The sequence below is a fragment of the Cetorhinus maximus genome, chromosome 16, assembly GCF_964194155.1.
Source record: "Cetorhinus maximus chromosome 16, sCetMax3.hap1.1, whole genome shotgun sequence".
Taxonomy (NCBI): Eukaryota; Metazoa; Chordata; class Chondrichthyes; order Lamniformes; family Cetorhinidae; genus Cetorhinus; species Cetorhinus maximus.
The window spans coordinates 29,065,173-29,090,993 of record NC_135894.1 but is presented as its reverse complement, the minus strand read 5'-3'; the positions used below and the strand labels follow the sequence as shown (position 1 = coordinate 29,090,993).

At 43.2% G+C, this 25,821-nt stretch overlaps 1 protein-coding gene and 1 long non-coding RNA gene across 4 annotated transcripts in view; one reads left to right on the top strand and one right to left on the bottom strand.

Annotated features, from left to right (window-relative positions):
• ppef1 (protein phosphatase, EF-hand calcium binding domain 1) overlaps positions 1–17,151 on the top strand; it is a 107,522-nt gene extending 90,371 nt beyond the window's left edge. For both annotated transcript variants that reach the window (XM_078559579.1, XM_078559578.1), the window contains 6 exons: positions 630–815; positions 943–1,085; positions 3,809–3,915; positions 8,938–9,101; positions 11,979–12,063; positions 16,808–17,151. In XM_078559579.1, coding sequence (XP_078415705.1) covers positions 630–815; positions 943–1,085; positions 3,809–3,915; positions 8,938–9,101; positions 11,979–12,063; positions 16,808–16,989 — 867 coding nt within the window. In that variant the 3' untranslated portion in view covers positions 16,990–17,151. The remainder of the gene's footprint in view (positions 1–629; positions 816–942; positions 1,086–3,808; positions 3,916–8,937; positions 9,102–11,978; positions 12,064–16,807) is intronic.
• LOC144691471 (uncharacterized) overlaps positions 16,916–25,821 on the bottom strand; it is a 67,362-nt gene continuing 58,456 nt past the window's right edge. The window contains exon 3 of one of the 2 annotated variants that reach the window (XR_013579136.1): positions 16,916–16,990. This is a non-coding gene — a long non-coding RNA (uncharacterized LOC144691471). Of the gene's footprint in view, positions 16,991–22,362; positions 22,474–25,821 lie in introns of those variants that run through there. The other variant, XR_013579135.1, reaches the window with a different exon arrangement.

The following is a 25,821-nucleotide window of genomic DNA, read 5'->3' as shown; positions in this document are numbered from 1 at the left end:
CCCACCCAGAGTACATTCTGCGCCCTTGCGCAGTCCTTCCTCCAAGTGGTGTTCAACATGGAGGAGCACTGATTCACCAGCTGAGGGAGGGCGGTACATGATAATCAGCAGGAGGTTTCCTTGCCCATGTTTGACCTGATGCTGTGAGACGTCATGGGATTCAGATTCAATGTTAAGAACTCCCAGGGCAACTCCCTTCCGACTGAATATCTCTGCTGCCACCTCTGCCCTGTTGGCTGAACAGGACATACCCAGGAATGGTGATGGAGGAGTCTAGGACATTGGTATTTGGGCAGTAGGGTATAGATGATGAATAATAATACCAACACTAAATCAAAATATTGAGAGAGACAGAGAGAATTACAGAATGGGAGAGAAGCAAGTGCTTACAGAAGGGGAGAGGCACAGCTGTTTTTATTTTTGCATCAGTCAGATTATGTTAACCAATAACACAAATGTACTAAAATAATCTTATCTCCAAACTAAACGTTTTGTGCTTCTTGGTCTATCATGGTTATAAACTGGAAGATCAGTAGTGAATACAATGGTTGTTGACACAGGTATTTTCTGATTTGTTATCATTAGAACTGTGGGAATGAGCATTTATTTGGTCAGTTATCTTTTTCTAGATTGTGGACATTCTGTGGAGTGACCCTCGAAATCTAACTGGCTGTGTCCCAAACAGCTTCCGAGGGGGGGGCTGTTATTTTGGTCAAGATGTGACGGAGTGGATGCTGAAGAAATACAATTTAAAGCTGCTGATAAGATCACATGAATGTAAACAGGAGGGATATGAACTGTGCCATAATGGAAAGGTAAAATAATGATCTTACATCCTCTCCCTGGCTTGCAAAGCAACCTTTATTACATTGCCAGTGTGCTAACCCGTGACTAAAATTGCAGGGAGCTGAATGAAACATTTTTCTTATTATGTTCTTGCAGGTTATCACCATTTTCTCTGCCTCAAATTATTATGAGGAGGGCAGTAATCGAGGGGCTTATGTCAAACTTGGTCCTGACCTAGTGCCTCGCTTTGTTCAGTATCGAATTAGTAAATGTACTAGGAAGCTGACTCTTCAGCAGAGGTGAGTACGGTCCAAAAACAGACTCATTATTCCCTGGAAGTACGCAACTGGTCAGGGGACATCTGTGGGTTGAGAAACAGAGTTAATATTTCAGGCCAATGTTGTCAGAACTCTGATAGAAGATTATTAATCTGAAATGTAGGGAGCTAAATTGGGATGTGTCGTGTATTGAGCAGTGGCTAAGGTAGACAGTGAAGTCGGTAGGATAGATCATCTAAAAATTGAACTCACTCACCTTGCTAGGTCGTGTCAGATTGTTCACTGTTTTTTGATCAGCTACCAGAAAGGAGGGATGAGGGTAATGCAGCTCATGTGGTGTTCCAAAACTGTTTTCCAGTTCCAACTGACTTCCAAAAGCTGTTTGATACACTGTCACACAACAGGCTTGTCAGTAAAGTTGAAGCCCTTGGAATAAAAGCGACAGAAGCAACATGGATACAAAATTGGCTGAGTGGCAGAAAACAGAGAGTAGTGGTGAATGGTTGGTTTTCAGACTGGAGGAAGGTTTATAGTTGGTTTCCCAGGGGATCAGTGTTCGAATCCTTGTTTTTCTAGATCTATATTAATGACCTTAGACCCTGGTGTAAGGGCACAATTTCAACATTTGCTGAGGACACAAACCTCAGGTGTACTGTGAACTGTGAGGAGGATAATGATAGAATCATAGAAAGTTTCCAGCACAGAAAGGGGCCGCTTGGCCCATCTTGCCTGTACCAGAAAAGACTTCAAGAGGAAGTTGGTGGAATGGACAGACACGTTGCAGATGAAATTTAATGCAGAGAAGTGTGAAGTGATTTATTTTGGTTACAGTTCTAAAGCGGGTGCAGAAACAGAGACATCTGGGACTATACACCATTTTTGAATAAACAGTAAACAAATAAAAACATTAACTCATGTTCAACTCCTTTAAAGAGGTACTTTGGCTAAAACTGTACTGGAAACTTATCAAATTAAAATGACATTTGTAGGGCTGATGATGCACTCCAGCCCCTGTGGTGCTCACCGATCGCAGCAGACATCTCAAGCATACAGCGGACACCACTTGCTCCCTCTCCAGGGACACCCGGGCATGGACATAACCATGGAAGGGAGGCAGACAGCGAACAGCCCCCTCAAACGTCTGCTGTCTGGACTTGTTAATGGCCACTTTGGCCAGGACAAGGAGCAGCCTAATGAGGAGGCCCTCCGCCCTGTCCATGCCCCCCTCCACGCCCCCTTCAGATAATGGGGGTAAATGTGCACAAATTGTTGAAGGTGGCAGAGAGGTTGAGAAAGTGCTTAATAAAGCCTACAGTATCCAGGATTTAATCAATAGGGACATGGAGTACAAGAGCTAAAGATTATGTTAAATTTCTGTAGAACTCTGGTTTGCCTTCAGCTGGAGTTTTGCGTTCAGCTCTGGACGCCACACTTTAGGAAAGATGAGAAGGCGTTAGAGGGCATGCAGAAAGGATCCACGAGGATGGTTCCAGGGATGAGGAACTTCTGTTATGTTGAAAGGTTGACAAAGCTGGGACTGTTCTCCTGGGAGAAGAGAAGGTTGAGAGGAGATTTGACAGCAGTATTCAAAATCGTGAGTGGTCTGGACAGAGTAGATAGGGGGAAACTGTTCCCATTGGCAGAAGGATCGAGAACCAGAGGATACAGATTGAAGGTAATTGGTAAAAGATCCAAAGGTGACTTGAGGGGAAACCTTTACACACATTGAGTGGTTAGGACCTGGAATGCACTGCCTGAGAATGTGGTGGAGACAGGGTCAATCGAGTGGTTAGGATCTGGAATGCACTGTCTGAGAGTGTGGTGGAGACAGGGTTAATTGAGTGGTTAGGATCTGGAATGCACTGCCTGAGAGTGTGGTGGAGACAGGGTCAATCGAATGGTTAGGACCTGGAATGCACTGCCTGAGAGTGTGGTGGAGACAGGGTTAATTGAGTGGTTAGGACCTGGAATGCACTGTCTGAGAGTGTGGTGGAGGCAGGTTCAATCGAGTGGTTAGGATCTGGAATGCACTATCTGAAAGAGGCACTCCTCCTCCTCTCTAACCAGTAGGTAGAGAGGGGTCCATCTGATAACCCAGAGAATCCAGACTGAGTTCAGTTGCAGTTCTCTTGATGGATACCCGTGGATGGAAGGTGGATTGTTAAAGTGTAAATGGCTGAAGTATTGAAATAATGGGCACTACGCTTTTGACAAGTTAACTAGCTGGGTGAGCTTGGAGCTAACATAGAATCACAGGGCTGGATTTTCACTTTCAAGGCAGGAAGCTGAAGCCGGGAATTTTCTCAACTTTGCAGGCCCGTTTCCTGTCAAACCATTTTGCCTGGATACTTCTCCATTTCCTCAGAAGCATCCTTCAATCTTACCCCTGTGATGGTGCTTAAGACCCTGACCTCTCTCTAATCTTTCTCGGGTCCTGCCTGGCATGTTCCTCTGCCACTTGGAAAGCTTTCTTAGAAATGCCTTTCCCAAGCTTGCAGAATAACAGGCTGGTGTCCCTATTGTAAAGGCTTTGGTCTCACTTGGAATATTATCCTTGAACAGATGTATCCAGCTGTGAGCAACTTGGTTAAATTTGAAATTTACTTTCAGTCATTTGAATTGTCACAGTCTATTACAAACTTAAGATGTGTGGGATCTTGCAGTGCAATCTTACTATTCATTTTTTCTTACTTTCTAAACAGTTGGTTTCTTTACACATTAATTCTGTTCTTTTTCATGTCAAGAGTGAGTGTGGTTGAAGCTTCGGCCCTGAAGTCCTTGCGTGAAAAGTTTTATGCACACAAATCTGAAGTTATTGATGCCTTCAAACAACATGATAAAGATCACACAGGTAAAGAACTCAGAAAGAAAAGAGGCCATTGTGTACTTTTCTATTGGTTTCTGTGAAGTGTACATTTACATATACATTTAATGAAAGTAAACCTTTGCATATACTCTGAAAATGTATTACCCCTTACATATTTGAGGTGTCATTATATAATTTGATTAGATGCTATTGTGGGAGATGTACATTGTCACATACCTTTTTAATATTTTACTAATTTAATAATTTCCTGATTTTTACATAAAGCAACCAGCTCCATTAAACCCTTAAATTCTACTGCTCTACCTGCTGGATTATTCCAAACATTTATCAACCTTTGGTCAAGGATGTTTACCTAACGTATGTTTCAAAATGTACTTTTCACTAATTTAAATGTAATTGTCTCATCCTACTGGCTTTGAACTAATTTTCTGTGTTCACCTTATCTATGCCATTTGATACTTTATCCATCATAATGAGCCTACCCCAGAACCTTCTCCCCTCTGTAAAAAGAGCCATAAGAAGCCCCAACAAACTTCTCAGCTAATTAATGATTTTCAAAGCATTTGCAATCACCTTCAGCCAGAGGTACCGAGTGGGTGATCCATTTCGGTCTCCTCCGGAGTTCCCCAGCATCACAGATGCCAGTCTTCAGCCAATTTCATTCACTCTGTGATATCAAGAAATGGCTGAAGGCACTGGATACTGTGACATCCCTGACAACTTCCTAGCAGTAGTACTGAAGAGTTGTGTTAAGGACGCAGGACTTTAACAAGATGATTATGTATTCAACTGTATCCTTTAATTCAAGGTAGAATGGGGTAGTTTGGAGAGGGGGATGTGACATCCTGTGAAATCTGCGCGGAGATGAGCCCATGTGATCTGCTTGTTATGGAGACAGAAACTCAATCGAAACTTATTGAAAGTGAGGTGCAGGTTTTAATAACTGGGACACAAAGAAGGAGGCAATGCATAGACCAACAGACTCTCAGAGTCAGTCAGACAGAGAGATTTGGGAAAGAAGAGCCACAATAGGTGCTGCTATGCCAGGGAGAGGGAAAAAAGACTGTTTGGGTTGACCACCAAGCAGAATGCTGGTGAGGATGGAACTCCTGTTCAAAGAAATTAAGCTTGTGAAGATTTAAAGGCCACCGGTTTGTCAGAAGTGCCTTGCTACTGGAAGTCCAGTTGATTCTCTTCAAAAGGTTGAGTGAAGGGGAATTTATTTAAAAGGTCACTGGGAGATTCACTCTGGTGGGGCAGGGAGAAGAGACCCTGTTAAAGCCAGGAGGAGCTTGGAGACAGCATTTCTACTGAGAGTGCGTTGCAATGTATAAATGCGGCGTGGAATTTTCAGTTGTGTTAAGAAGTTATTAGGGCATATTGGTTCTGAAGAAGGGTCATACAGACTTGAAGCGCTAACTCTGTTTCTCTCTCCATGGATGCTGTCGGACCTGCTGAGCTTTTCCAGCATTTTCTGTTTTGTTTCGGATTTCCAGCATCCGCAGTATTTTGCTTTCATCTTAATGTTTAGTCAATGTTAGTTTTAGTTTGTTTGTTTACAGTGGAAGTCTTAAAACATGAAATCTTGTCACGTGATTCCTTTGCATCAGTCAAGGGAAAATTCATATCTCTTTTTAAAAGCTATCAGCCTCTACAGGGATTGGAACAAATTGGGGGCTCATCCAGGATATGAATCCAGAGGCCGTAAAAAATGTACACTGGAAGTTTCAAGAATTCAAACAAATGAGATCTCACAGTTACCTTTTCACTGAATATAGAAAAATAACATGGCTATGTTCAATGCTAAGACATTTCTGGGGAGAGAGATTTGTGAATGCCTTGTAACAGTTAACAAAGGTTAATTTGAAGGCAGTTGCAGAGGAGATAAAATTGTAGATTTGACGAAAGTAAGGGCTGAAAAGGCAGAGATATCTGAAGTATTATTGGCTCAACATTTGAACTTTGAGGAGAAAAAGGTTAATCCTGATAGCACTCAAATTGAGTTAGCTAAAATTCAATTACAAATAAAATGTTTTGAATTGGACTCAGAAATGAAAAGAAAACTTGAACTGCAAAGGGAAAGGGGAATAAAAGAAATGTGAAAACTTGATTTGGAGTTCCAGAGCAGAAAAACCTTGAGTTTCAATGGGGAAGAAAGAGACAAAAAGAGAAACTAGAATAAGACAAAGTAGGAAGGAAATTTGAACTCGACAAAGGCTTTGGTTACGTGAACAGTGGGTGCAGAAAAAATTGGCAATGACTCTGATTTAACTCTTGGTTTTGACTTGGCAAGGAATATTCACTCCGCACCCCAATTCAATGAGGAAGGAATTGAACCATAGTTTGTGTCATTTGAAAAAAATGCTGTGAAACTGCAATGGCCGAAAGTAATTTGGATGGCTTTATTTCAGAGCATGTTTGTGGGGAAGGCTTTAGAAGTGTTATCACACCATTCAGACAAATAGTCTGATGACTATGATAGAGTGAAGGCAGCTGTTCTCAATGTCTATGAGTTAGTGCTGGTGGCTTACAGGCAGAAGTTTAGCTATTTAAGAATGAAACAAAATCAGACTTTTGTGGAATTTGCTATAGAAAAGGCCATGGCATTTGATAGGTGGTGTATGAAGGTCCATGAAGATTGAACAAGATTTTGAACATCTTAGACAAGTAACGCTAATGGAGGAATTTAAAAATAGTTTCCCTTTGGGAATAAGGTCCCACCTGGTTGACCGTAAAATTTATAAGATAAGGGAAGCTGCAATAATGGTTGATGATTACAAATCGTCTTATAAGCATGTTCGTATCAGACCATTGTTTTGAACTTCCACAGAAACTGGAGAGATTAGAGGTTTGATAGTGAATGGAACTCTGGTTATAGTGAGGAATATGGCAAAAATGAAAATACAGATACCCCTCAGACTAATAAAAAATGTTTTGAGATAACTATGCTTCAAGGGATCAACCTATTATTTTGGTCATGAGAGGATAAATAAAAGAGGACTGTTGGAAATTAAAAAATAAATCTGTAGCTTTTATAGGATTGCAAAGTGTTTTTTCAGATTATACCAATGGGTGAAGCATATGACAAATTAATAGCTTCGAATGTATTTACTTTTGGAGTAGATCGGAGCATAGAACCTTAAGGAAGTTCACTGTTTAAAGGTGAAATGACCCTATTTTTGTCCAGTAAAATGGGCAATTTGGTCATTATTTTTAGAGATACAAGGTCAGCCCAGACATTGATGCAGAATGTTTGCTAAATATAGCATGATATATGGGGTATTGATGGAAATTGTTTACTTGTTCTGTTATGTAACATTAACTTAAAGTATGATTTAGTTACCTATTCTATTGTGTGGGGATTGTGCCTAATTTACCTTATGAAAGATGTTGATTTTCTATTAGGAAATGACTTGATTGGGGATAGGTCTTGCCATCTACAGTGGTTTCAGAAAAGTGAATTTGTTAAAACTGAAAATGTACAAGAGAAATTCAGTGACACACAAAAATCAATGACTTCCTTATCACTGCTGTGGAAATCAATGTTCCATCGAAAGATTTTTCCAAAGCTGCTAATGTTAAAAGGATGTTGAAGCATCAGACTGATATAGCGGCTGTTGGAGATGTGGTGAAGTTATCTGAATTAAACATTCAGGCAAAGCATGAACAAGGCGTCAGTGAGCAGATAACAACAGTACTCAAAGATAATGATGAAACAAAGGAAAAAACTGCTTTGAAGCAGAATGGCCCAGCTAGGAACAATAGTGATACCATAGAGCTGTGAGGAAGGATATGTGTGCTTGAATGTAAATTAAAACTTCAGAATGACTAAGTCATCACTCTTGCTAGAAAAGAACTAGACAAAGATCATACTGAATGGATACATGAAAATCAAAAAGAATTTAAAAGAACTTGTGAATTGACTAAGAAGGAGTATCAAGATTTTTGGCTGATCATTGACATAACCTTAACGAAATTCTTAGAGCAGCTAAAGAAGATTTTACTAAACAAGAATGAACTTGTTGCACAAAAGGGGGTAGAGTAAACTTGCAACTCCTGGAAAAGAACACTGAAGGTTTAAATCATGAAAGCATGCTTAAAGATAAACATGATCCTGAATTTAAACAGGATAATGGCAATTCAGATGTTTGGCTGGTGGGTGCTTTCTTCACAGACATTAAAAACATGCAGACATGGAAGAAAATGGAAGTCATGAGTTAAAGCCTGAACAGGCTGGTTCAAAGACTGTGTTAAAAGGTCAACACCCTGATGTTGTTCTAGAGTTTTAGATGAGCTCAAGCTTATGGAAGGTGGAAGATGGGAAGCCAGCCAGGAGAACTTTGGAATAGTCAAAGCTGAATGTAACAAAGGCAGAGTTAAGAGTTACATCAGCAAATAAGCTGAGGCAAGGACAGAGACAGGCAATAGCGCAGGGGCAGAAGTAGGCAATCATGGTGAGGTAGATATACAATTGGAAACTTAGCTCAAGGTAAAATAGAGCACCAAGGTTGCAAACAGCCTGGTTCAGCTTCAAATGTTCATCAGGGAGAAGGATGGAGTCAGTAGCAGAAGAATGGAGTTTGGAGTGGGGACCAGAAACAATGACTTTGGTCTTCCCAATTTGAAGCAATTTCTGCACATCCAGTGCTGAATGTCAGAAAAGCAGCATGACCAATCAGAGATGGGGAAGGATTGAAAGAGGTGGTGGTCAGGAAGTTAAGTGTTATCAATGTACATGTGGAAACTGATATGTCTTCAGATGATGTTGTTGAGCTTGTAGACGAGAAATGGGAGGGGGCCAAGGATAGGGAGACACCAGAGGTAACGTTGTGGATCAGGAAGAGAAACCATTGATGGTGATCCTCTTGCTAATATCGGAGAGATAGAAATGGAACTAGGCAACTGCAGTCCCACCCAACTGGACAACGGAGGGGAGATGTTGAATAGTGGATGGTGTGGTCAAACACGTGAAAGGCTACAAAGTAACAATAAAATATGACTTTAAAGACAATCTAGGACTTATTTTCTTCCTATGTGATTTTGCAGGAAAGATTTCGACTAGTCAGTGGGCTTTGGCTGTGGAATCGGTGCTACATTTACACCTCCCCTGGAGGACCCTACGCTCTAGACTGGTACGGGTCACTGCCGAAGGTAGTGTGGAATACCTCTCGAGCTTTGAAGATCTTCAGATTGAGCAGCCAATGAAAGAGGTAAAAAAATTCCCAATAGCCTTATAGAAATCTGACTGCAATAATCAAAATAAATCTCCACCTTGCACACCACATAAATAAATATTGTAATTTACCCTGAACAACTGCTCTATTCTTTTTAATCTTGGTGAGTGTTATGGAAATTGTGCTCTAGGGCCCTAGCCTAAGATTTGTTATCATTCACAGTGATTTCAACATATGTCTGAACAAGGATGAAATCATGTATAACTAGTGTTGGTTCAGAGTCCCAGAAAGCTCTTGCTTATTGGCAGTGTACCTGCACATCAGACTGAATCAGAACTTAAACCCAAAGTTATTTCAAAACCAAGCCCTTCTAATCCTGTAACTATAGGGCAGACATCACTCTTTACAAATGGTAGGTACTGCCAGAACTCCTGGGTTAGCTGGGTGGCAGGGGAATTTTTCAGACTTCTCCACCCTAGGTGGCCTGGGTTTTTACCATTTAATTTTCCTCTCTCAGGGATGCTGATGGTTTTGAGGAGCTGGGAACCAGGGACATATGGCACAAGGGGCTGAATAGTATGGAGTGGGGGGGTTGTGGCAGATGGCTCACCCCTGCCCAACCCCCTCAGAAGCAAAGCCGACATGCTCCACACCGACTTGCCTCACAGCTATAATGCGCTGCTTCCTTAGGGAGGACTAAAGAAGGGCTAGGTGGGGCTTCCATCCCTCACTGGGGAGGCAGTCCCACCCTCTGGAGCTGCCGGCCAATCCAGTTGGCCAACGGCTCCATCAGTCCCAGCAGCGCCAGGAGGGTGTCAGTAGCCTCTGCCGGGGACTGCAGGAGAAGAAGGACCATAGATTCCCGGGGAAGTCCGGGGTCTTGGGCATGGAGGGTTTGGGCGGGTCAGAGAGGGGGCTGGGCAGAGGTGGGGGGGTTTAAGGCTGTTTATGGTAAGAAGGTAGGGGTGTTTGACCTTAGCAGGACCACCCTACGGTTGGTAAAGGGTAGCCCCCAAGAGTGAATCCCCCTTCCTTCCTGCCCTTTGAAGAACTTTTAAAAAAAATTGGGTTGCCCGCTCCTGCCAGGCTGCTCACGCCAAACATTTTATGGTGTGTGGGCAACAAGTTATCAGGGTCAATTGGGTTGATAATAAGCCTAACTGACCTTTGGCTACTTATTTGGATGTGATTGGCAGGCTGCCGATTTTGGGGTGAGCTCGGGGGTGGGCAGGAAGGTGGTGAGGTGGGCACATGCCCTATTTTACATGCTCCCCCCACCCAAAATAGACCAGGCAGGGGCATGTAAAATACAGCCCAAGGCATCAGAATTGATCAGAGGGTGCTTTACATGTCTCATTGTTCGAATAGAACCATGGAGTCTTACTGCACAGAAGGAGACCATTCGGTCCATCGTGTCTGTGGCTGGCTCTTTGAAAGAGCTATCCAATTAGCCCTACTCTCCCGCTCTTTCCCCATAGCCCTGTGGCTTTGTTAATTGACTGATTAAAATGGAGCTTACATCAGAAGGGGGTGATACATAATCTGTTTCTCAGCATGTTAGGCTAGCCACATCTGTCAGCATAGACACAAGTCTGAACCCCATTTCTCGAAGCAGTAAGTATCAAAAGGACAAAACATCCACAGGGAGACAGCCTTAATTTTAATAGTTTCTGTTTCAGGCCTTACATAAAATCAAATATTTCTGTAAGTTTAAAAAACAAAATAGACCACCAGCTAACAGTAGCCAATGCAAAGAAACAGAGAAAGACTTGCATTTATATAGCAGCATTCACCACCATAGTGCTTTACAGCCCCTTTTGAAATGTAGTCATTGTTGTAATGTAAAAAATGCAGCAGCCAATTTGTGCACAGCAAGCTCCCACAAACAACCATGTGATAATGGCCAGATAATCTGTTTTAGTGATTACTTGATTGAAACCTTTAAGGTCCTGAGGAATCTTGACAGGGTGGATGTGGAAAGGATGTTTCCTCTTGTGGAAGAATCTAGAACTAGAGATCACTGTTTAAAAATAGGGGTCGCTCACTTAAGACGGAGATGCGGAGAATTGCTTTTTCTCAGAGGGCTGAGAGTCTTTGGAATTCTCTTCCTCAAAAGGCGGTGGAAGCAGAGACTTTGAATATTTTTAAGGCAGAGCTAGATGGATTTTTGATTAACAAGGGGGTGAAAGGTTTTCGGGGGTAGGCAGGAATGTGGAGTTGAGGTTATAATCGGATCGGCCATGATCTTATTGAATGGCAGAGCAGGCTCGAGGGGCCAAGTGGCCTACTCCTGCTCCTAGTTCATATGTTGATTGAGGGATAGATATTGACCAGAACACATGAATACAATTGAGACATGTGAATTTATAAAGGTTAGAAAACATTAGCAGTGATAATGGAGTGCAGATTGAAAGCACTGAGAGTTCATCACTGTGTAAATGGAAGACCTCTAAGGCAGTGTTTCACTGTTAAGCATTTCTTTCCTCTTCCCACACCTAGTGATCGATGAGGCAGATAAAGCACACACTCACACCTGTTTCCATGGCTAGCTTTTCCTAGAACAGGTCACAAGCTTGTTGCCAGGAATGATAGCTTGAGGAACGCCACTCCATATCAAGCATGGCTGACCAGGAGACTCCCACTCTTACCGCAGGCACACTGGAAGGATCGAGAGCTTGATGACCAACTTGTTTGGCCACATTATGAACACACCTTCTATGGCTATCGAGTTCTAGAGTGGAACTTGAACCCAGGGCTTCTGGCTTAGAAGCAGGGACATTATCCACTGTGTCATAAGACTTATTAACCATTTACTATTCTACATTAACTAATGTTATAATGGCAATACCAATAATGCACAGTCAAAAGAATGATGTTTAATTGTACTTACTAATTGGTGACTTTGATACACAGGTTCAACCAAACTTGATTGAAACCTTGTACAGGCATCGGGCAGACCTGGAGATCATTTTTGGAATGATTGATAAGGATCACTCAGGTAAATATAAATACTATTTCTATCAGTTCATCTTTGACATGGATTTTGATACGATCCCCGTATAGGCCAATAATTTTTAACAAGAAACTCAATCTTTATTTAATAGCTGAAAGGATGATACAACTTGATTTCACATTTAAAGACTTGTACTGTAACAAGCAAACTAGGAGCAATGTTGACTAAACACTATTTTTGTTGGCAACTTATATTTTACTGAACAGAATTTTCCTCTTTTACTTATAACACAACCAAAAATCTCACTTCACAGGCATACTTTATATTGTCCCTTAAGTAGACAATCTATTCTCCAGGAACTAGTGCAAAGAGATTCTTCACTCCTAAGAGTTTACTTCCATTCTTCCTTTCCCAGCTTGGCAACTTTTAATCCTAGAACCATCTTTCATGGTGAGGGTTTTTCCTGGAGATTCTCTCTCTCTAATGCTCTTGCTGCTGACCACCCACCCCCACTCCCTTCGACCCCTCATCCCTTGAAACTCCTCCAGTCATCACTCACTTCAGTCTGGGGATCCAACAAAGACCTATGCCTCAGATGGATGTCAGGTGTCATTCCGGCAGCAGCCACCCCAGTGGCGCTTCTGAACAAAAGAGCTGCTGGCCACTGATTGGCCAGCAGGTTTTCACAGGCAGGACTTCCATCCCCTGGGGGTGGGGGGGTCTCGATCCCAGGGAAAGGCCCGCTGGTGACTCCTCAGCCTCCCAAATGGCCATTATTAACAGGCCTTCCTAACAGGAGGAACACAGGTCTTGTGCCAGCTCTCCTGCTGGCACCCAAGATGCCCATTGCCTGTATAAAATTCCCCCAGGTGTGCAACCCCCTTGGCAGAGGCGGGTCGCCTGTTGACACGTATTAATCGCTCAATAGGAATGATATTTTAACTGACTTTCTGATTATCAGCTCATCCACATGTTTCCTGGTTTCCTGAAACTTGCCATTGAAAGCAAAGGCAAGTACACAATGCAGAGAGGAGAGAGTGGCAGCTTGTGGGAAGCACTGCCCACAACATAGGGGGTACAGGCAGTGGCTGAGATTCCTTGACATGTCCGAACAGCAGTGCCTCAAACTCTTGTTGTCATGTTGACAGACACCTGCAACCTTCTGGAACAAGATCTGCCTGTCAGTCAGGCCTGGCATCCAGTCAGTGATTGTCAAAGTCCCCTCAAGCTTGCTTGCTTTGTTTAACTCCTTTACAATAAAGTTTATATTTGCCTAAAAATGTGAAATCCTGTGGAGTAATCTTGTTGGTTAATCTCGGGGCGTTGAGATTTCTCTTTAAATGTTAACGGTCCCCGAATGGGCTTGTAACACTTTTCATTGACTTTTTGTCAGCTTGGTCAGTGTGTAAAGCAGGCAGTTTGTTAATGTGTAAACAGGCGGTGGATTTGATTGCATTCCTGGCCTGCTGGCTGGGTTAAAGCTCAGGAGTTTGCTTAAAGTGGTTAGTGAGGAATAGTCAAACCAGGTTCACTTTCATGGAGACAAAACAATGAAACAGCTGCTGTGTAGGAGCATGTGCAGATTAGAGTTTAGCATCACAGTTGAAAACTTTATGTTCTGTTTCAGTGAGAAGGTATTTCAATTCAATAATTGCTGTGAAATCTATGCTGTAGACCTGCAACAATTCACTTCTTGTTTTACCATTCAACATATTCATTTGGCATTAAAAGCCTCTGTCACTGTTTAATGTACTGTTACTTTGCCTAACCATTAAATTAGTTAGGCCCCACAGTAAATGGTGTAGGTATGAGCTGTGTTCATTGATGTGAGTGAGAAAAAAACTGCAGATGGAATTTTTTTTTTCATTCATGGGATGTGAGCGTCGCTGGCTGGGCCAGCATTTATTACCCATCCCTAATTGTCCCTGAGAAGGTGATGATGAGCTGCCTCCTTGAAAAGCTGCAGTTCATGTGGTGTAGGTAAACCCTGTTAGGAAGGGAGTTCCAGGATTTTGACCCAGCGACAGTGAAGAAACGGCGATATATTTCTAAGTCAGGATGGTGAGTGGCTTGGAGGGGAACTTCCAGGTGGTGGTGTTCCCATGTGTCTGCTGCCTTTGTCCTTCTAGATGGTAGTGGTCATGGGTTTGGAAGGTGCTGACTAAGGAGGCTTTGTGACTTGCTGCAGTGCATCTTGTAGATGGTACACACTGCTGCTACTGTGCGTCGCTGGTGGGGGGAGTGAATGTTTGTGGATGTGGTGCCAATTAAGTGGGCTGCTTTATTCTGGATGGTGTCAAGCTTCTTGAGTGTTGTTGGAGCTGCACTCATCCAGGCAAGTGGAGAGTGTTCCATCACACTCCTGCCTTGTGCTTTGTAGATGGTGGACAGGCTTTGGGGAGTCAGGAGGTGAGTTACTCTCTGCAGGATTCCTAAGCTGTGACCTGCTCTTGAAACCACAGTATTTATATGGTGAGTCCAGTCCAATTTCTGGTCAATGGTAACCCCCCGGATGTTGATAGTGGGGGATTCAGCAACACTAATATCAAGTGGTGATGGTTAGATGAACTCTTGTTGGAGATGGTCATTGCCTGGCACTTGTGTGGCACAAATGTTACTTGCCACTTGTCAGCCCAAGTCTGGATATTGTCCAGGTCTTGCTGCATTTGGACATGGACTGCTTCAGTATCTGAGGAGTCGGGAATGGTGCTGAACATTGTGCAATCATTCAATGTGGGGAGGTTTGAGATCATCTGTTATGGACTAAGAAAGTTAAATTGGAGTACTTTCTAAATTAGCTCTTCCCAAACTGTGGTTTGCCACCCCTGGGTCACAGAAACAGGGGATGGGTTCGCGAGCTCTCCCTCCTCCAACACTGCACCCTGCACCGGCACTGAATCCTGGGCAGCATCCAGCCCTGCCCTGCTCCTCTCTCGGTCTCTCTCTGACGCACGGCAGAGGAGAGTGATGGGGCTGGTGGGTGGGCAGGGAGACTTCAGAAACATCTTGTGTAGGCTGCAATCCCCGAATAAGAAGCTACCGGTCCCGCGTTTGCATGGAGTGAGGGTGGCAGCTGTGCGGCTTCTCCTGGGGACAGGCCTGGGCGAATAGCCACCATCTTTATAGGGGGCAATGTGCAGTGGGGCGTGTGCACAGCTGCCATCTTTATAGGGGGCAATGTGCAGCAAAGGTCATGTGAAGCTACCCTTGGCCAAGAAGCAAGAAGATAGGGCCTTCACTGAGTCTTCTGTCACTGGGGAATGTGGAAAGCCTGACTGAAACACAAGTACATGATATAATAACATTTTGTCCAAGCAGACTGAAATACAGATTTTCATATTGATATTATATATTTTGTTGGTCTATAATAGGTGAACGTTAATAATTATATACTTATATACTGAATGTTACTATGCTGCTTTATTGCTGGTTTGTTTGTGCTGGGGTCTGGAGTCACATTAATTTTCAAATGTTAAAATGGGGTCACATTGGATAAGAGTTTGGGAATCACTGCTGTAAATGGGAATGAGAAGCTGGGAACTGTGGGTGAGCAGAACGATTCAGGGCTCCAAATATAGATATCACTAAAATCTAATGGATGGGTACAAAAATAATTCCAAAATTTAATGGAATATTGGCCTTTATGTCAAAGGGGCTGGAATACAAAGGGGCGGATGTTGTGTTATGGTTGTAATAATCCCTCCACATCTGGAGTAACTGGATTCGATTCTGGGCTTGGGAAGGAGAAAACAGCTCTGGAGGGAATTCAGCCCAGATTCACCAGAATGACACCACGACAGTAAGGGTTAAGTTATAGGAACTGGCTGCACAGACTAGGCTTGTATTCCCTTGAGTTTCGAAGATTAATGGGTGATCTAATTGAGGTGTTTAAGATAATTAATGGATTTGCTAGGGTGGTTAGAGAGAAACTATTTCCTCTGGTGGGGGGAGTCCAGAACAAGGAGGCAGAACATTAAAATTCGAACCAGGGCGTGATGTCCGGGAAGCACTTTATCACACAAAGCGGGGTCAAAATCTGGAACTCTCCCCAAAAACCTGAGCCTGGGGATCAATTGAAAATTTCAAAACTGAGGTTCGTAGATATTTGTGAAGGAAAGATACTAAGGATTACAGAACCAAAGTGGCTAGATGGAGTTAAGATACAGATCAGCTATGATCTAATTGAATGGGGCAACCAGGCTCAAGGGGCTGGATCAGAAGACAGGGCAATTATATAAGGACCTATCTTTAAAATCAGAGAGGAATTCTCTGCCCCTCCTCTGGGCACATTTCAGGTTTATAGAGCTATTTGGGTAAAAGAACCATAGGAAATCTAACAAAACACTAGCCCCCAGATTCCTCATGGATTCTGCCAATGAATGCCCTGTACCCCATGTTCCTCAGGAATTATCCTGGAGAACACCCCCCACCCACCCACCCCGCCATCAATGCTCCTCAGGGATTTTCCGATAAACCCCGGATTCATTGAGCATTCTCCCAATGCTCTAAATCAATTTTAGAGCGTCAATTTGAGTTTTCCTCCTGTCTTTCCTCAAAGCTCTGGGGGCTGACCTGGAGAATCCCAGTGGAACATGGTGTGGCGAGTGCTGGTTAGTGCAGCTATTGACACCTCTTGTGAAAGGCCCATCAAATGGAGTGCCCACCTTGTTACCTGGCATGTACGTGCAGGGTGCGTCATTGTCTAACTGGAGAAGAGCTGTGATGTTACAATTAGGCAGGGAAACACAGTTGCCATGCCCAATGATCAGCCACCAACCTCTCCCATCAGGAATGATCTCCATTGAGGAATTCCGCCAGACCTGGAGACTGTTCAGTTCCCATCTACACATCAGTATGGACGATCAGTGTATTGACGATTTAGCTCGCAGCATTGACTTCAACAAGGATGGCAGCATAGATTTCAACGAGTTCCTGGAGGCTTTCCGTTTAGTACAGAGGGATAATCAATAACCTTATAAACAGTGAATGTAAAGACGGTGTAAATATTCACTAGGTGGTACTTTATTTGCGTCCAGTTTCATATATAAATATTCATCTGTAAGAATTTTTTAATGTTAATATGCCTGAAATGTAAATACCTTTTGTGTAATAAATGAAGATATTTTGTTCCAATGTCTGTTTTAATTCTGCTTTGCTGTATCTGCTCATTGATATTGTGCAGTGAGAGAATATATCACCATCTCGTGAAGATGTGCTTGTGGTTGATGAGTTTCAACAACCTGTGGTTTTCACAAATATCGAAGAGATGAGTGGATGTCGAACAACAAGCGCTTGTATTTATAGAGTACCGTTAACATAATAAACCATCCCAAGGAGGCCAAAACCTTTGACATTGAGGCAAAGAAGGAACCGTTATTAGGGCAGGCGGCTGAAAGCTTGCTCAAAGAGGGTAGGTTTTTGGCTGCATCTGAAAGGAGCAGAGAGAGAGGGGTGGAGAGGCGGTGAGGTTTAAGGAGTGAATTCTCAATAGCTGAAGGCACTGCCAAGGGTGAGATAATGGAAATCGGAAATCCTCAGTGCACAAGAACACAAGAAAGAGTAGACCACATAGCCCATCAAGCCTGCTGCACCATTCAATACAATCATGGCTGACCTTGGGCTTCAGCTCCATTTTCCTGCCTGCCCCCCACCATGTCCCTTAATTCCCTGAGAGAACAAAAATCTGTCTATCCCAGCTTTATTCAACGGCAACAGCCGCAACTGTCTATCCCAGCTTTATTCAACAGCATCCTCCACCCTCTGGGGTAAAGAATTCCAAAAATTCACAACCCTTTGGTTGAAGAAATCTTTCCTCAACTCAGTCCTAAATGATCGGCCCCTTATCCCGAGACTGTGTCCCTGTGTTTTAGATTCCCCGACCAATGGAAACAATCTCTAAGTGTTTACCTTATCAAGCCCCTTCAGAATCTTGTATAGTTCAATGAGATCGCCTCTCATTCTAAGCTCCAGAGGACGTAGGCCCAGTTCAATCAGCCTCCCGCCATAGGACAACTCCAGGCCCATGAGACCAAAGTTGGAAGAATGTAAATTTCAGGAAAGGTTGTGGGGCTGGAGAAGGTTATAGAGATAGGGAGGAGGGGCAAGGTCATGGAGGGATTTGAAAACAAGGGCCAGAAATCCACCCCCCCCAACCCACTGTGGTGCTGGTGAGCCATTGAAATCTCCATTCATATCAGTGGGACCAGAATATCTCACCGACATGACGGGTTGGAGAATTCCAGCCAAGGGTGAAAATGTTAAAATCGAGGTGTTGCCGCACTGGAAGCCATTCTAGGTCAGCGAGTACAGGGGCGATGCGTACGAGTAAGGACAGGGGCAGCAGAGTTTTGGATGACCTCAAGTATATGGAGGGTGGAAGATGGGAGGCCAACCAGGAAGTGCATTGGAATATTCGAGGTAATAAATGTAGAGACGGGGGTTTCAGCAACAGATAGGTTGAGTCAGGGGGATGGAGATGGGTGATATTCCAGAGGTGGAAATAGGTAGTCTGGATGATGGATAGAATCTAGAGTCAGAAATGGAAAGGAGTAAAATGGAAGGTCTGGGATAGGCTGGAGATGAGGACAGGTGAAATGTCAAAGATGCATGGACACAAGACAAAGGGCATAGTAATGGTAATATTAAAGAATAGGCAGGTGTTAATAGCGGAAACAAGGTCAGTGCTGTCTGAAAGCAAAAACGTGGGAACAAGATACAGACTGGCACTGGGGGCTGTGTGGGGACGCTGGAAAAAATCAAACTGGAGGCCAGAGTTCATGGTCTGAAGTTGTTGAACTCGATGTTGAGTCCGGAAGGTTGTAAAAGTGCCTAATCTGAAGATGAGCTGCTGTTCCTCCAGCCTGCGTTGGGCTTCACTGGAATAATGCAGCAGGCTGAGGGCAGAAATGTGGGCATTTCTACATGGCTTGATGGAATTCCTCACTGGGTAAAGCATTATCCCGCTATCTGGAGAGGTTTACCTTTAACATCCGTTATTGTATATACCCTGTGTGTATGAAAGTAGCAGGGCATGTTGAGGAGGCTGTTAAAAGACATGCAGAATCCTTTGTAAACAAAGGTATAAAATACTAAAGTCATAGGCTAAACCTTTAAAAGGTACCAGTTAGGCAGCAGCAGGAGTACTGCGGCCAGTTCTGGATCCAAACTTTAGGAAGGATCTCAAAGTCTTAGAGAGGGTGCAGAGGAGATTTACTAGGATGGTAGCAGGGATCTGGGAGGTCAGTTATGTCGGACAGCCAGAGTTATTCTCCTCAGAATAGGGAAGGTTAAAGGGAGATTTGAGGTAGCTGTTCAAAAGCATGAAGAGTTTTGATTGAGTAAATAAGGTGAAGTTGTCTCCAGTGGCAGAAGGGTCGATAATCAGAGGACACAGAATCAAGGCAAAAGAACCAGAGGCAAGAAGAAGATAAACCTTTTTTCCACAATGAGTGGTTAGGATTTGGAATTAATTGCCTGACAGAGCGTTGGACATGGTTTCAATAGGAAATTGGATAAATACTTGGAGAAAACATTTGCAGGGACTTCAGGATAAGGGAGTAGTAGGGCTGATTGGTTAACTCTTTCAAAGAGCTGGCATTAAAATGGGCTGAACGGCCTCCTTCTGTGCTGTATGGTTCTGTAAACCTGTTATCAGTCAATGATTGATGTAAGGAAGATTAGAGAACAGACCAGTTGCATGATGATGAATCTAGTCCACAATCAGTTTGTGGCCATTACACAGAAGCTACAGGTCAGTGAGAATATTTTGTGTTTCAATGGTTTTCAATCAATTGAAAATCAGATTCAGCTTAAGAAGAACAGGTTAAACAGGATCATCAAAAAAAAAAATATACAGAACCATACAGAACATTATTTAGTTATCTCTATGAGGGCTTCACAATCACACTGCGATAATAAGTAGAGAAACAAATGAATTCAATACTGTGTCAATATAGAGTGAAAGAAACATTGGCTGAAAAGACATTAAATATTTGAATAGATGGGTTGAGTTAAAGGCCTCAAAACTACTTATTACTTTCACAATTTCTGATCAAACAAAATGCTGTTTATTGGGGTGTATCAGTTAAAGTCCGAATGCTTCAAGGCCTCAAAATTTAGCTCTGTAGAACTGGTAACGTTGGTGCTATGATGCTGGCTTAGTAGCAAAATGACACCTGCCCACTTCTGGTATAGCCCATGCCATGTGTGTGAGTGTGGGCATTGCAAGTGTGGCTGGAAGTATCCAGGGTAGGTACTTGTGACATCAGTTGGCGTCCAAAGCTGATTTGACTCCAGTGTTGTCATTTTGGGCCTCACTGCTCTGGTTAATGTTCTGCTTTAAACAGACACAGCAGAACATGTGCTCAATAGCTGGAAGGGCCCCGTCATCAATACCTCTTTAAAGGCATCAGCAACTACTTCCAGGCTCATGCTGATTAATCTCTCCTGGCTCTTGTTGAGTTTGTAGATTTTTAAAAATTCATTCATGGGATGTGGGCGTCGCTGGCTGGGCCAGCATTTATTGCCCATCCCTAGTTGCCCTTGAGAAGGTGGTGGTAAGCTGCCTTCTTGAACCGCTGCAGTCCCTGTAGTGTGAGTACACCCACAATGCTGTTAGGGAGGGAGTTCCAGGATTTTGCCCCAATGACAGTGAAGGAACGGTGATATATTTCCAAGTCAGGATGGCGAGTGGCTTGGAGGAGAACTTCCAGATGGTGATGTTCCCATGGGCAGAATTTTGCTCCTGGCGTGCTTGATTGGCAGGGCGGTTGGGAAGCCGACTGCTGTCCACGATTGACGCGCACCGTGATTTCACGCCAATGAAGGCCGGCCCAGCGTGATACGCGAGCAGGAGCACTGAGCGCTGATTGTGCAGGCGGGGGGAGGAGGGTGAGCAGGCCTGGTGTAAACTTCACGCATGCGTGCGAAAGAGCGCTGAATAACCTCCCTGAGGCACAGAGCTGCCTCAGGGAGACGAAGAACATTTTGAAAAGATTATTAAATAGCAGAAAAATTTAATGAAATGTGTACATGAGCAGGAACATGTGTTTAATTCAAAATTAAAGTTTTTATTTCATTTGGATTTGGTTTTGGAAACCTCATCCTGCCTGTGGATGAGGTTTCCAAAAAAATGCAAAGGCTGCTTGGCCTTTTTGCCTGCCCATCAACCATTAGGTTGAACGGATAATGAAAAATTAACATCAATTGATAACTTCATAGGCCTTTTGATTGTCGGCGGGCGCACTGAACTATCATGTGACTGCGCATTGACGTCGGCACGCTTGGCCAATGTCAATGCACGTCATTTCCTGCTTGGTCGGGGCAGGCACGCGCCCACCCACCGAGCTAAAAGTCCTGCCCCATGTGTCTGTTGCCCTTGTCCTTCTAGATGGTAGTGTTCGCAGATCCAGTCAGGGTTAATGTCACAGGTGAGGAGCATTGTTCTATATCACCCCAGGCATCAACCAATCAGCTGGAAGTTTGGTGGTCCTTTGTTTGCACACTCTCAGGCAATCTGACTGCTCAAAGCTGAATTTACCAGAGAAGAACAGTTCAATTTGAGAAGGATCAAACAGCGTTCTCACAATGGAGCCGCCTGCAGGTGGAGAAGCTGTTTGCTGAATTGATCCTGAGAGTATCCTTCCTTGGGTTGATGTTAATTTTGTACTTACGAACATACAACTTAGCAGCAGGAGTAGGCCATTCAGCCCTTCGAGCCTGCTCTGCTATTCAATAAGATCGTGGCTGATCTGATTGTGGCCTCAACTCCACATTCCCGCCTACCCCTGATAACCTTTGATTCCCTTGTTAGTCAGGAATCTATCTACCTCTGTCTTAAAAATATCCATTGGTCCTGCCCCCACCGCTCTCTGAGGAAGAAATTTCCCAAGGTTCACGAACCTCAGAGAAAAAATGTCTCCTCGTCTCCGTTTTAACTGGGTAGCCCCTTATACCTGGGTTATCAGTCTGGAGAGTCCCAGTGTAGCAACAGCAGCCTATTAATTAGAAGGTGCTGCATGGGTAAACCTGAAAGACACTATCATCTCCTCTGATGATGGAAAAATTAGTGGGTGTCATAAACAAGGGTCAAACAAGTTGCAGATAATTGCAGAAATCAGGTGGTGCACGCACTCAAGCTGAGAAGGTAAGTAGACATTTCCACTTGGATGTAGAAGGGTGTTATTAAACTAAAAGGAATATGAGAGACAAGCTGTTAAAAACATCCACAACTTCTTAGAAAAAAATCATTTAGAATTCAAGGATTCTGATTCCAATATTAGAATAACATGAAACTATAATAATAAAAGATTATTATTATAAATTTCTACCTTTTTTGGCTGCAAGTTTGCCTCCTGAGAAAGAGTTATGGTAAGTCATGAGAAGGATTATATTCTTGGAAATCTCCTCTTCTTCGTTACGTTTAATGTTAGACAGTGGATCCAGATCCAGCCGTCTCTGAGCTGTGGGTAATTGGTGCATACGTTTTAGCACAGATTCTAACAGCTGCTTAGGGAGCTGAGGGCGATCACTGAACCACCATTCAGAGGGGTGAATGTTAACACCATTCGCCTGGCAGAACCAGAGCAGATCAGGAGTTAAATTGACTGGCACTCTACATTGCTTCAGTACTGCCCATGGCCTTTGTAATATTGAGCACCTGAGACTTTCGGCTCTGTACAAATCTAGCTGTTAGTCTGTATACAGACCATCCTGTCACTATGTACACTCTCCACATGAGCATCATCCTTGTCCTTTTTGTAGAATCCCTTACTCGTTCATGATATCTAGCTTTTGCCTGAATTCATCTAAATCACACCCTGTGAGCTCCATTTTCTAACTGTTGTCTAAGTGAAGATGTTCCTCCTGAATTCCTTGTTGGATTAATTAGTGATTATCTTATATTTATGGCCACTCGTTCTATTCTCACCCACAGTGGAAACATCTCCTGATGTATCAAACTCTTTCAATAATCTTTCACGTCATCTCTCAGCACTTTTTTTTCAATGAAAACCAACCCCAGCCTGTTCAATCTCCCCAGTTATGTGCAATGTCTCAGTTTTGCTGTCATTTTGGTGAATCATTTCTTGATCATCTCCAGTGCGTCTATATCCTTGTTATGTTACAGAGACCAGAACTGCACGAATTACCCCAAGCGTGGTCTAACCCAGATCAATACACGTTTAACATAAATTCACTACCTTCCAATCCTATCCCACTGGAAATTAATCCTAGTGCTTTTTATGTTCTTAATAATCTACAAATCTATTTTTAATGATTTAAATATTGGCCCGCAGATTCCGTCACTCCTTCGTCCTCTTGAGACACTTATATTCCAAGGGGTATGTAGTCTCTATATTCCTCTTCAAATGCACCATCTCACGCATCTCGATGTTGAAACTAATTTAGTCACTAGACACTCAGTCTGCAAGTTTATTAATCTCTCCCTGTATTCTGTCACAGTGTTCCTCTATAACCATACCCCCCCAGTTTATTAATGTCCCCCTGTATTCTGTCACAGTGCTCCTCTGTAACTATACCCCCCCAGTTTATTAATGTCTCCCTGTATTCTGTCACAGTGTTCCTCTGTAACTATACCCACCTCCCCCAGTTTAGTAATGTCTCCCTGTATTCTGTCACATTGTTCCTCTATAACTATACCCCCCCAGTTTATTAATGTCTCCCTGTATTCTGTCACAGTGTTCCTCTATAACTATACCCCCCCAGTATATTAATGTCTCCCTGTATTCTGTCACAGTGTTCCTCTATAACTATACCCCCACAGTTTATTAATGTCCCCCTGTATTCTGTCACAGTGTTCCTCTATAACTATACCCCCCCAGTTTATTAATGTCTCCCTGTATTCTGTCACAGTGTTCCACTATAACTATACCCCCCAGTTTATTAATGTCTCCCTGTATTCTGTCACAGTGTTCCTCTATAACTATACCCCCCAGTTTATTAATCTCTCCCTGTATTCTGTCACAGTGTTCCTCTATAACTATACCCCCCCAGTTTATTAATGTCTCCCTGTATTCTGTCACAGTGTTCCTCTATAACTATACCCCCCAGTTTATTAATGTCTCCCTGTATTCTGTCACAGTGTTCCTCTGTAACTATACCCACCCCCAACAGGTTATTAATGTCTCCCTGTATTCTGTCACAGTGTTCCTCTATAACTATACCCCCCCAGTTTATTAATGTCTCCCTGTATTCTGTCACAGTGTTCCTCTGTAACTATACCCCCCCAGTTTATTAATGTCTCCCTGTATTCGGTCACAGTGTTCCTCTGTAAATATACTCCCCGCCAGTTTATTAATGTCTCCCTGTATTCTGTCACAGTCTTCCTCTATAACTATACCCCCCAGTTTATTAATGTCTCCCTGTATTCTGTCACAGTCATCCTCTATAACTATCCCCCCCCAGTTTATTAATGTCTCCCTGTATTCTGTCACAGTGTTCCTCTGTAACTATACCCCCCCAGTTTATTAATGTCTCCCTGTATTCTGTCACAGTGTTCCTCTGTAACTTTACCCCCCCAGTTTATTAATGTCTCCCTGTATTCTGTCACAGTGTTCCTCTGTAACTATACCCCCCAGTTAATTAATGTCTCCCTGTATTCTGTCACAGTGTTCCTCTGTAACTATACCCCCCGAGTTTATTAATGTCTCCCTGTATTCTGACACAGTGTTCCTCTGTAACTATACCCCCCAGTTTATTAATGTCTCCCTGTATTCTGTCACAGTGTTCCTCTGTAACTATACCCACCCAGTTTATTAATGTCTCCCTGTATTCTGTCACAGTGTTCCTCTGTAACTATACCCCCCCAGTTTATTAATGTCTCCCTGTACTCTGTCACAGTGTTCCTCTGTAACTATACCCCCCAGTTTATTAAAGTCTCCCTGTATTCTGTCACAGTGTTCCTCTGTAACTATAACCCCCCCAGTTTATTAATGTCTCCCTGTATTCTGTCACAGTGTTCCTCTGTAACTATACCCACCCAGTTTATTAATGTCTCCCTGTATTCTGTCACAGTGTTCCTCTGTAACTATACCCCCCCAGTTTATTAATGTCTCCCTGTATTCTGTCAGTGTTCCTCTGTAACTATACCCCCCAGTATATTAATGTCTCCCTGTATTCTGTCACAGTGTTCCTCTATAACTATACCCCCCCAGTTTATTAATGTCTCCCTGTATTCTGTCACAGTGTTCCTCCATAATTATACCCCCCCCCAGTTTATTAATGTCTCCCTGTATTCTGTCACAGTGTTCCTCTGTAACTATACCCCCCAGTTTATTAATGTCTCCCTGTATTCTGTCACAGTGTTCCTCTATAACTATACCCCCCCAGTTTATTAATGACTCCCTGTATTCTGTCAAAGTGTTCCTCTGTAACTATACCCCCCCAGTTTATTAATGTCTCCCTGTATTCTGTCACAGTGTTCCTCTGTAACTGTACCCACCCCCCCAGTTTATTAATGTCTCCCTGTATTCTGTCAGTGTTCCTCTATAACGATATACCCCCAGTTTATTAATGTCTCCCTGTATTCTGTCACAGTGTTCCTCTATAACTATACCACCCCCCAGTTTACTAATGTCTCCCTGTATTCTGTCACAGTGTTCCTCTGTATCTATACCCCCCAGTTTATTAATGTCACCCTGTATTCTGTCACAGTGTTCCTCTATAACTATACCCCCCAAGTTTATTAATGTCTCCCAGTATTCTGTCACAGTGTTCCTCTGTAACTATACCCCCCCAGTTTATTAATGTCTCCCTGTATTCTGTCACAGTGTTCCTCTATAACTA